Genomic DNA, 12,203 nt, shown 5'->3' on the forward strand with positions numbered 1-12,203 from the left:
TATAAAACCGCAAGCGATATCAATAACTCAATGAACGAATCTCGTTTTTGAGCAGTTATAAAGGTCCAAAAAATTACACAGTGGACAAGTGTGATTTATTCACTGATTAATTACGACTCAACGGCCAACGCAGCGAAATCTGATTAATCTGATTTTTTATCTGTAATTAAAACAACGAGACTTTCAAAATGTACGATGTATGGCTTGTATTATCCCCATGGAACTCCTCGCATAAAGATCACATGAGAAATTACACGAGAAAGTCTCATGAGAGGATCCTTCTCTAACGTAAGTACGTAGTAACTGTGTTACTCCTTGGTTATTCTATTGCGAAGCTCGCATCCCTGCCTTCCTCAGAAGCCAGAATGCCACTCTCCTAAGAATAAAAATGGAACAGGGAACCAACACTTTTTGACGAGCATCCGCACGCTGAAAATTGAGCGTCTAAATTAGTTTCCAACTTATGAAACGAAAGTCGGAAGCCTTTTTGGTTTTAATCTTGTTGTCTAGCTACAAGGGTAAACAAAATCATAATCTTAAGTAGTACAGGTTTTCTGCTATTACGTTACTGGAGCCTTCGCTGACCATATATGGGTGAACTCTTATTCTTCGTTCCTGGTTACCGCCTTCTGAATCCGTTCGACAAAGTTCAGCATGGTTGGTAAACCTTTATCATCTGAAAGAAAGAGTAGAAAAGATTCAAAATCCGAATATCGCCAATCTGTTGTTGAAAAAAGAAGTGTAGTCACAGTGATTCAGGAATTTTTTACCAAGTCTTGGAACTGTGTGGCCCTTAGGATGATGAATCACTACAGGATCTACAAATGATTCCAAGAGTTCAGTTCCATATGGCTTTAGGAAATCCGTCTCGCCTGCACCAATCAACGGGTTGCGAATATATTAGATGTAGCATATACACGTAACGAAGCTTCGAACTATATCCCAAAACATCTACAGTACTTAAAACTTTTTATGTTCGGGGCGAATCCAGAATTTTTGCTGAATAGGACTGAACTACAATTGATACGTAAATTCTAAATTTAAAACCATATATGAATCCCAATCCAAGTCTAACATTGTCCATCAAGCTTTTCTGAAATAGTTTAAAGAGATAAAGAAAGAAAGGAGTTCAAGATAAAAATAAAAAAGCATGAATTAAAAATTAATTAATCCAAAGAGTGAGGAAAAAATCAGGCTCTGATAAAAGAAAGACAGATAAATGGAAAAATCTCAAGTTTGTGGGGACAAGTTGCCCAACATGCGCCCACTCTAGATAGGTCCTTGTTTTAGAATTTAGACATAGTAGAATGTTTATTTTCAATTTTTTGTAGCTTCCATATGATAAAAAAAATATGGACATTTATAAACTCTCTATACCTAACAAATTGTGATCAGCATATCAAAAAAAACAAAATTGTGATCCATTATTTACCTTTATAAAAACTCCATAAAAATTTCAACTCTCTGTACCTACCGAATTAATTGTGGAGATAAAAAAACAAATTGTAACCACGTTTACCTACCACCTTTTTTTTTTTTTAGTTAAACAGAAAATTTACCTACAACTTGTTCAAAAGTGGTAGGTATACTTTCCGCTCGAGCGAAAGTGGTGGGTAAATTTTTCGTTTGACCAAAAAAAAAAAATTGGTAGGCAAACGTGAACACAGTTTTACCTACCACTTTCGAACAAGAGCAATGGTAGGAACACAATTGTAAATCATAGCTCCGGACACATTGCATTTAGAACCGTTAAATGCACTTAGGCCGGCGCATACATCCGACGGATCCAGATACGGTTGTGTTCAAAAGTTATTTTCTCGATTTCTCCTTTGAAAAATGGGTCCACAGTCCAAATAGAAGGCAGAATGAGCGGAGGAGAGAGTTTCCAAATTTTAGCCATCGCACATTAAATTATATGCCGGTCAAACACAAGTCCACAAGTAACAGGGAATTTATTTATATATAGTTTTAAAAAAGGTGAGGGTGTATCTTTGAATCCAAATTGAATAATCAGATATTGTTATTATTGTCGTTGTCATTCCCTCAAGGAAAAAAACGAAAAAGAAAAGGGCGTCTCTTTGAACCCAAATTGAGCAAATATATATAAACATCGTTGTTGTGTTGTCGTTGATATCATCCTTGTGAGACTCAAAAATATGAATCACGACTTAATTTTTATGGAAAAAAAAAATGTGAAAAACATGCGAGCGATAAATAATAGTAATAAAAAAGGACCGTCTATTAGCAACTTGATTTCTTTTTATAGCCTCTGTGAAGAGCGAAGCTACATAGAAGAATTTGCCAATGGCAGAGACACAAAAAAAACAACATGAACCAGTGGAAATACCTAAAAAGTGGAGGGACGGGCAACGAATCAAACACGAATATGCCCTCTCTGCCAGTGAGGGCTCTTTCAGCTTTGCCCCTCCAATTATTACCAAGAAATTTATCTTTGGTACCTTCGTTAAGGCCACTCCCTGCAAATAAAACATGAAAAAAATAGAAAAAAATCATTTGACATGTTGTCATTATCATCGAAAAATTTGGCCCAAAACATGGCAAAAGGCTTCTCGTAGGGTCGTTGAACTTGCCTCAAATGTTGGCAATGTCATTTTGGTGATAAATCTAAGAAAGTTAGGTTTTGTCAAATTACTATTCCTTTGACTTTTAGCACTAAAGCACGCCAAAATTAATTCTGAAGGAGTCAGTTTTGACACCTTTGATAGCTTTGCTCTTCTGGTGTTTAAAATGTCACCGGGGTTTTTTTTTTTTTTTTTTCGCCATACAATAGGATGTAGTAATTGACAACAGAAATTGATCACCTCTTCCATGAAGATTTCAACTCAAGACCTCTACTTTGAGAGAGAGAGAAAGAGAGTAAGAAACCAACCACACTTGGGTGGTATTCCTTAAATGTCACGGTTTGACAAACAAGCTTTGGGACCCATGGAGTACAAGGAAGGGGGATAAAGGGTAATCCGGACTAACTTATCCGAACTCATTTACGTTCGGAATTAGTTAGAGCCATCGAGCCAGGATAAACAGGATAAGCAAGAACCTTGCAGGGATTTTAGCTTATCTTATCTCACCCCACCCACCATTTTAGCTTTATCCGAGTGTGAGAAATTACTGTCGTGCCTCCGAACTCTTCAAATCCTTTCTGTATTCTTATTGCAAGAATTATACAAGGACAACTAAGTAATTTCTCACATTATTTCTTTATCCATTTACTCTCATCCACCCATATCAACTACTCCTTCCGTCCCCAATTAATTGTCCACTACGGGGAATCCAACTTTTTAAGTAGACAACATTATTATACCCTAAAAATATTTGTTTTCCAAAAATGCCCCTCAATTAAAATCTCTGTGAGTTTGAAAAAAATTAATGCAACTAAATTCAAAAACTTGGCGGCAATATCAGTTGGGAATCTGTTTTGTTTTGGTTGACTTTAAGCATTTAATGTGAATTTTTTGAAATGTACGTACTACTAGTTCAATTTTAAAAAGAAGGGCAAAAAAGGAATTTTGGCAAGTCTTACCCATCCATTTTTGGAAAGTGGACAATTAATTTGGGACAACCCAAAATAGAAAGGTGGACAATTAATTAGGGACGGAGTCACGGAGGGAGTATCAATCTAAGAATTATATAAGGACAACTAAGTAATTTCTCACATTATTTCTTTATCCATTTACTCTCGTCCACCCATATCAACTATCAATCTAACTCCTTCGCTGAATCTCTTGCCTTCGTAAAAAATTTGCCGACCCTATCTTTCTCTCTCTTTCTCTCGACCCTAGCCACCACAACTCCTCTTCTCCCTTTCCCTCCACCTGCGGGTTCCATACCCGTGTGCGGTGGCGGGAGAAGAAGGTCATGGTACTATCCCGACTCATTTTCTTTATTTTTACCTTTTTTTTCCCGTCTCTCAAGATCAACGACTTGTCGTCTAATCTGTGAGAGTTTTGTCACTCATTTTACGAGAGTTTTGTCAAACGAGAGTTGTTAGTTTCGTCTTTGGACGAATTTTGTCTATAGATCGGGTTCTATCAATTGAGCTTCACAACGATATATGTGCTTCAATACTCTCACTATACGATGTCATTGGCGGAGCAACTCGTGGCAACTTGACAAATCTGTAATTCTTGGGAGTTCATTAGTGCGTTCATCTTTGGTTGGAGTGCATTTGATCGTCTAGGTATTTAGTGTCTTTTATCCTTAATTTTATATTTTTTCTTGTTTGAGACTCCTAATTAGATGTTTGACAATTTAAAAGTATCGCTGTTGCGTCAGGCCATGCCTAGATTAGGATGAAAGATATTGATTTCCTTGTAATTGCCTTTACTACCGAATCCCTTATCCACCTCCTATCCCCTCTAATTCCTTATCTGCCCAATACCATATGCGGGTGCCAAACAGGCTGTTAGTGTTGTAAATGTTATTTCTTCCATTTTCCTTCATTAAAAAGAACTAAACATAAATGACAACTGCGAGTCCCTTACTCGTACTTTTACTCACAGTTGAGTAAAGTTTCTTTTGACTGACGTACATGTAAAATTGAGAAAGAAGAAATAGACGTCTAGAGTTCGAGTCTTTTTTTTTTTAAATTTATTAAAAATTTTAATTAGAGTCAGTTTGTTATAGTTTTGTGTCAGAAAATGGCTTTCAGGCTGTTTTAACTCGTAATTTGATTCTGAGTAACAAAAGAGTCAAAGGCTGGAGATGCCCTCCATTATTTGGGTTTGGTAGCTCCTTTTAGCAGCTGCCCCCATTTTAGTATGGGTTTGGTAGCTCCTTTATAAATTGGAGCTGATCTAAATACTACTTCTACTTACATTTGTATCACTTTTATTCGACCGGAAAAGAAAGAAAAACGAATAACAAAAACAAGAACAAGAACTTTTTGAATTGAAGAGTTGAGTTGACGTATTTGATCAGTGCACAAGAGTACCTCAGCTTGCAGACCCGGCAAAGCCGCAGATAAAATTGCGCCCTGAAATTTTCACCAACAGCTCCATTAATTATTTGTACAAATTACAAAGAATAAAAAATAAGAATTAACGTGGGAATAAGAACAATAAATGATGAGCGAAAAAAAAAAATGGAATGCAATGGCCCGGACACTCTGACCGTATGTAAAAAAAAATTAAATGCAAAAATCACTAATGAAAACAATATGAAAGATTGAAATATACAGAGTACTGTACCTGAGAGAAACCAAGAAGACCATCAAATGGTCCGTGCTCTATCATGTAATCCTCTATATACGCCAGACACTCGTCAAAATTGGTGTACTCTGTGAATTCCTGAAAAACAAAAAGAAAAATAAAATTCAAAAGCTATATATAACTAGGGACATAAGCTTACAAACAAATTTTATATCAAATCCAAGAGTTCCGCTAATATTTTTATTTTTTAAATGCTTATTTTCTATTTTACAAGACAGAACATTGTCTCAAAATATAAGTATCATATTTCATTCAAAAACAAAAACAAAGTACTACTTATTTAAATAGGTACTGTAGAACACATGTATCAAATCCACGACTTAGACTTAGACACACGGAGTTTTATTCGTCAGGCTATGAAATTGGTCCCATAATTGATTGGACCCGGGGTGCTGTAGTGCACCTCCCGCACGTACTACACGTATAGTGTAGTACAGCCAATTCAGCCGTTCATCTCGACAATAGACGTCTTGGATTTTCATCCATCCAAACAATGGACGGGTAGGATTTGTAAAAGCACAGATTATATCCAATCATTCATTGTCAAGATCGATGACCCGGGTGCGCCTTACGGGATGCCTTGCAGAGTCTTGCACTATAGGATTTCCCAATCCTAATTGATTGCAGCATGCTTAAACTAATCCAGACAACTCTAGTTTCGAACTCGCTGAATTATAGTAAGACATTATATGAATGAAGAAAAGGAAAGTTGACCTTGTTGAATTGAAACCATTCGTAGTAAGGAGGATCAAAGATCCCTTCCACGTCGGATTTGCCGTTGGCCGGGAAAGGGGCGTCGACGAACACGAGATCGAGCTTCTCGAGCACGGACGGGGGCCATTTCTCGATCTGCGTTTTCATAATCTGGCCGTTGGTTCTGAACCCATGTAGGCACAGAAACCTGGGCTTCTTCCTCTCGATTTTCTGCTGATTTTGTTCTTCTTGCTTTCCCATTTTAAAATACCCGTGTTTCTCGTTCCGAAGCCTTTGCGGGAAAACTCTGACTCTGTTTTGAATTTGTTGGCTGGTTTTCCGCTGGCTTTATAGAGGGGGAGATAGTGGTGCCTGATTTTCTCTGCTGCGGGATTAATTAATTAATTAATGGGAGGTTCATAGTCCAAATTGACGCGTTTGGGAGAATGACTCGCGGGGAGGCCACCACCGTCCACGCAATCGAAGGAAAGCGGAAGTTTCGATGCACACGTGAAGTGTGAGAATTGTTTGAGAAACAAAAAGGAGGAGTGCTAGATATTCCGAAAGAGTAACCGGAAGGCCAGAAATTACTTCGAATTTAAAAATTGATAATTTAGATTTACTTAAAATTAATTTGGACCATTGATTTTCAAATTTCGGGGTAATTTTTGGGTACTCTTTCGGGGTACATAAAATTTTCCAACAAAAGTGAAAACCAGATCTATAGTTCTAGATTTGTGGTGTGTTTGGTTTGTTTTTGAAAAGTTTTTTGAAAAATAATAGGGTTAATAAATTGAGAGAGATAGAAAGAGAAATGTTGGAAGTAGGGAGAATTTTTTGAAAACTAAAGAGCATACAACATTAGTTTCTTGGAATCAGTTCAATGAAGGTGGTGGCAGTGGTGACATTTGTAGCAGCTCCAGTCTTCAATCTGCGGCGGGAACGAGCTTAAATTTGTACGGTGGGTCCATCTAGAGATATTGCTCTGTGTTCATACCTGGTCACTCTAACCCTCCTTCACGAGTATGATCGACGGGTCCGACTATGGCGTTTTGGCTCCATACGATTTTTCTTTTTTCTTTTGTGTTGTTTAGTGTAAGGGAAAATTTTTAAAATTTCAGAACTTAGAGTATCCACAATGGCACAACCAAAAGTGCTAAGTTTTTAAAGTTAACAATATTAGTGAAAATATGACTTACAATGTTATAATCAAACTTAGCAATTTCTTTAAAAATAATCAAATTTTGGATTTTGAATAACCAAAACTAATAACTTTTAGCTAATAGCCAAATTTAATGAACCTCATATTCTCAATCAAATACACACACACATCATTACAAAAAAATGTTCTATCGCTTCCCCCCCTCTCTATTTCTCTCAACAATGTTTTCAAAAAAAATATTTTACCTAAAACTTTTTATACAAAAATATTGTTCTTTTTTTGAAAAATTGTTTTGTATAAGAAAATATTTTTTTCAAAACCTTTTTTATAGAAACACTATAAAATCCGTAGTTACATAAGAGCTGTTTTTCTTAAAACTGTTTTTCTTTTTTTTTTAAATTTGAAAAAAGATCAAAAATTATTTTCTATTTCTAATAAATAGTGTTTATTAGTCTCAAAATTATTTTTGGAAAAAACTATATCTATGTTCACAGTTATTAATTTTTTTGTAATTTAAAAAGGTAATGTGGCAATTTTTAGTTATTCAATTTTAATTATGTCATTGTGGATCTCTACGTTGTTATTCTTAATAATCTCTTAAATGGATAATCAAAAGTTGATGTGACAATTTTTGGTTATCCATTTTTTATTATAGCATTGTGAATACCCTTACACCTCAATGCCTCATAAACACTTAAACTTTATGATATTTCAAATAAGCACCTAAAGCAAATACCCGTTACTCGATGCTAAATTCAATCCATTTGCTAACAGAAATTGCACAACTTGCTCATTTTGACGATGGGCTCGGATGACTAATCCCCTAAAGCAAACACCCGTTACCCGATGCTAAATTCAGTCTATTTGCTAACAGAAATAGCACAACTGGCCCATTTTGACGATGGGTTGGGATGACTAATCTCGGGCCCACCCTATGGTAGGGCTATTACGAACCTGACTGGACCGAAAAAATCAACCGATCGGTTCGGTCTTTGGTCGGTCTAGGGGCAGTTTTTCGAGATTCGGGGTGGACCAAACCGAACCGTTCGGTTTGGTCTCGATTTTATGGAAATCTATACGGACCGAACCGAACCAAATGAAGACTGAATCGGTTCGGTTCGGTCTCGATTTTATGAAAATCTATACGGACCGAACTGAACCAAATGAAGACTAAATCAGTTCGGTTCGGTCTCGATTTTATGAAAATCTATACGGGCCGAACCGAACCAAATGAAGACTGAACCGACCCAACTAACGTAGGACCGAACCGTATATATTATATATATTTATATAAATCATTTTAATCTTGACTGTCAATCAATTTGGTGTTGTAATCTACACTATCCACATAAACAATCCCAAACCCTACCCTATCTCTAACTCTCCACTCCAGACCGCAGACATCACATTTCACCCTCTTTTTCTCTTCCCCCAAATCTCCCCCTTCTCTCTCACCTTCACGATCTCCTTCGCTTTCCTCCATCAGCGCCGCCCTTGTGGCCCACCACGTACGCTGCCTTGTCCACCATCCCCCAGTTCTCTAACTTCTCTCTCACCCAATTCTCCATTCTCCAGTAACGATCTCCGTCGTTTAAGCTCTTTCTCAGACTCTTTTCTTTCGAGCTCCAAACCACCCCCAGTCGCCGCCAACTCCTCAAAGAAGGAGCCCAACAGATGCAATGCCAACTTCTCGCGTCCCTCCAATCGTTCCTCTGCCAGCAGATCTGATAAGGTTCGTATCTTGTATCTTCGATTCTCTTTCTCTCTCCATCTCCCCCTCTCTCTCTCTGGTGAGTGAGCTAATTACGTCTTAGTGACTCGCTGGTTTGTTTTAGGGTTAGGGCTAAAATGATTAGCCGGATTAGGGCTTTTGATGTTGGATTTCAAAAAAAAAATAGTAAAACGATTTCTAAGTTAGGGCTTTTGATCTTGAGTTAATGAGTAAAACGATTTCTAAAAACAGTAACGATCTTAAGCTCTTTTCAGCTCTGATTTTCTTTTTTCTGCTTTTTCCTAATTAAATTCACTTCTCAGGTTCATCTCTCGTCCCTCATCTCCGCTAGAACCTCCTCAAGAACGCCGACGAAATGTCTGATCGTGAGCATGAGGTACTCAATCTTAAAACCCTATATTGGCTTGAAAAATCATTTTTTTTTTATTTTAGAATACAGTTCATGAGTTTAATGGATTTAGTGTTTACAATTTACATACTGCTTAATTTTCGCATGAACATGAGGTGATGGACTGAAAATCAAATTAGTTTACATGAAAAATCAGATTGTGATTATGTTGGTTTTAATTTTCTGTTGTGTTGGATTGATGATATTGATGATGATGACATTATGGATGAAGCTATTGAGTTTGATATCCCTCAAAATGCTGAACTAAATGATGATCTGATGCCTGAAACTAACAATGTGTCTGAAAAAAGAAAGTTGGTGGTCTGAAAAAAAGGGCTCCATGCTGGAAGCATTTTACATTTATTACACCTGAAAGTCATCCAAAACCTAGGGCTGCATGCAATTAATGTGGGACAAATTATGCTTGTTACTCGAAGTTAAAGGGTATTAAATCACCAACTCATCATCTAACGTATCAGTGTACCAAATATCCACCAAGTAAGAAATTTAAGGGTTCTTGGCAAAAACTCCTTAGTTTTCAAAAGAAAGAACACAATAGTGAAACAAACGCAAATCTTGTGCCTGTGGCGTTTAGTGATGACACTTGTAAAAGAGCACTAGCGAGGATGATAATAATTGATGAGTTGCCCGTTTCATTTGTTGAGGGTGAAAGATTCAAAGATTTTATTAGCGTTCAACCAATGTGGAATCCTCCTCGTAGGCTTGCGATGGCAAAACAAATCATGGTCATGTATGGGGAGGAGAAAAAAATATTGAAACATACACTCAAGCATCAAAAGGTTTGTCTTACAATGGACACTTTAACTTTGGTCCAAAATATGAATTACATGTGTCTTACGGGTCATTTTATTGATAAGAATTGGAAGTACCAAAAGAAAATTCTAAATTTTTGTGTTGCTCCTAATCGCAAAGGTGATACTCTTGGTAGAATGGTTGAAGAATGCTTATTGGATTGGGGAATTGACAAGTTTCTAATCGTTACGGTTGATAATGCATCATCGAATAATCTTTTGATTGCTTACTTGGAGAGAAAGACTAAAGATAGGAAGACCATTTTAAATCATGAATTCTTGCATGTGAGATGTTCGGCACACATCTTAAATCTAATTGTATGTGAGGAATTGCAAGAGATTGATATCCTAATTGCAAGGGTGCGCAATATGGTGAGATATGTGAGGTCTTCCCTATCTAGAATGATAGAGTTTTGGTTATGTGTTGAGTAAGAGAAAATTGTGTGTAGGCTTAAATCTTGTTTGGATGTGTCTACTCGGTGGAACTATACATATTTCATTTTGGGGAGAGCTTTAACTTATCAAAAAGTCTTTGATCGATTGTGTGATGACCCGAACTTTAAATTAAATGTAAGAGAGGATGAGATGGACAATGATTTTGATGATGTTGATGCTTTTGAGGGTATAGATAGGGTAATTCAATTTGAGAAGAGAAAGAAAAAGGGGAGGGGGAGGGCAGAAGGAATACGTTGGGCCACCAAGTTCAAGTGATTGAGAAAAGATTAAGTTGTACGTAAAGGTTCTTCGAGTGTTTTACGTTGAAACTTTGAAATTTTTGAGTTCTTTGTACATCACTTGCAATGTTTTTTTTGATGAAATAGTGTTGATTCAACAAGACATTATGAAGTTGTTTGAAAACGAGGATAGTGATTTGTATGATTTGGCAAAAAATATGCGTAAGAAGTTTGACAAGTATTGGGGAGATTTTGATAAGATTAATAAAATGATGATGTTTGCGATTGTTCTTGATCCTCGATGCAAAGTTGCATTTTTTGAGTATTGCTTGCAAAATACCTTGGGTTATGATAATGCAATAGTTGGTGAGTTCATGGATAAGTTAAAATGTGAAATTACCTGTTTATTTGGATGGTATGTGAAGCATAATGGTAACTTGAATGTGCGTAACAAAGAGGTTGGGAGATCATCGGACACCGTAGATTTGGATGGATTTGAAACGGACATTGGTAATCATAAATCATTGAAATCTCAATTTAGATGCACAAACAAAAGGAGGGCAACATGGCAAGCAAAACGGAATTGGAAAAGTATCTTGCGAAACTAGTGAGGATGATTGTGACAATTTTGATGTACTTCGTTGGTGGAAGTTAAACTCTTCGAAGTATCCAATTGTCTCTCAAATGGCACGAGATGTGCTAGCAATTTATGTGTCCACGGTCACCTCCAAATCTGCTTTTAGCATGGGTGGTCGTGTCATTGATCCTTATCGAAGTTCTCTCTCTCCAAAGACTGTGGAAGCACTAATCTGCACACAACAATGGATTAGGAAACCAACCAAGATCAATATAAGAGAACAATTTGATGAATGGAGGCATTATATTCGGGTACTACTCTTATTTTTAGTTTTTATTGACAAGTATTTTATGGTCCTTAAATATGTTTTATGTTGAATGTTTTACTTGTATGTTTTTCTTTGTCTTTTTCTTTATGTTTTTAGTTGTCTTAAAATCAAGTGATAAGGACTAATGGGTTGGTGCTTGGATTGAGGAGTTTTATCATGGGTACACAAATGTAATTGTTTTGTTTGTCTATAAATTTTTGTTTTAATTTATCGGGTTGATTTTGAACTACCTTAATTTCTTTCTTATGTTTTCCTTGGCAAGGTATGGCTTGATGTGTTGAGGTGGTGATGGCGAAATGTTTTGAATTGGTGATGTTTTGGTAGTAAACTTGAAATGTTTTGTAAACTTTTAATGTTAATTTGGTGTTGTATTTTGTAATGAAACAAATGTAGTGAAGGGTGACTGTGTAACTGTGTTAGTATGGAACAGTGTAGGTGGTGGTGGGTGGTGAATTTGGACTGTGTATCTGTGTTAGAATCTGTGTTAGTGAATGTTTTTTTTTTATCAGCATTTTGTGAATCTAGAACAGGTGGACTGTTTGCTTTGAAAAAAATGGCCCATATAAAAATAGCTCAAAACTAAGTGAAAAAAATGCCCAAAAATGGCCC

General features: G+C 36.5%; 1 protein-coding gene and 1 long non-coding RNA gene across 2 annotated transcripts; one reads left to right on the forward strand and one right to left on the reverse strand.

Annotated features, from left to right (window-relative positions):
- Positions 1–389: 389 nt before the first annotated feature.
- On the reverse strand, positions 390–6,451 carry LOC131331404 (uncharacterized). Its single transcript, XM_058365326.1, has 6 exons — positions 5,943–6,451; positions 5,208–5,306; positions 4,952–4,993; positions 2,348–2,477; positions 771–872; positions 390–676 (listed from the first exon to the last, which is right to left on the reverse strand). The coding sequence occupies exons 1-6, from the start codon at positions 6,180–6,182 to the stop codon at positions 603–605; spliced, it is 687 nt and encodes a 228-aa protein (XP_058221309.1). The 5' UTR covers positions 6,183–6,451; the 3' UTR covers positions 390–602.
- On the forward strand, positions 2,484–6,241 carry LOC131331405 (uncharacterized). Its single transcript, XR_009201376.1, has 2 exons — positions 2,484–3,162; positions 3,627–6,241. It is a non-coding gene; the product is annotated as an uncharacterized LOC131331405 (long non-coding RNA).
- Positions 6,452–12,203: the final 5,752 nt, after the last annotated feature.

The sequence above is a fragment of the Rhododendron vialii genome, chromosome 6a (genome assembly GCF_030253575.1).
Source record: "Rhododendron vialii isolate Sample 1 chromosome 6a, ASM3025357v1".
In the NCBI taxonomy this organism is placed as follows: Eukaryota; Viridiplantae; Streptophyta; class Magnoliopsida; order Ericales; family Ericaceae; genus Rhododendron; species Rhododendron vialii.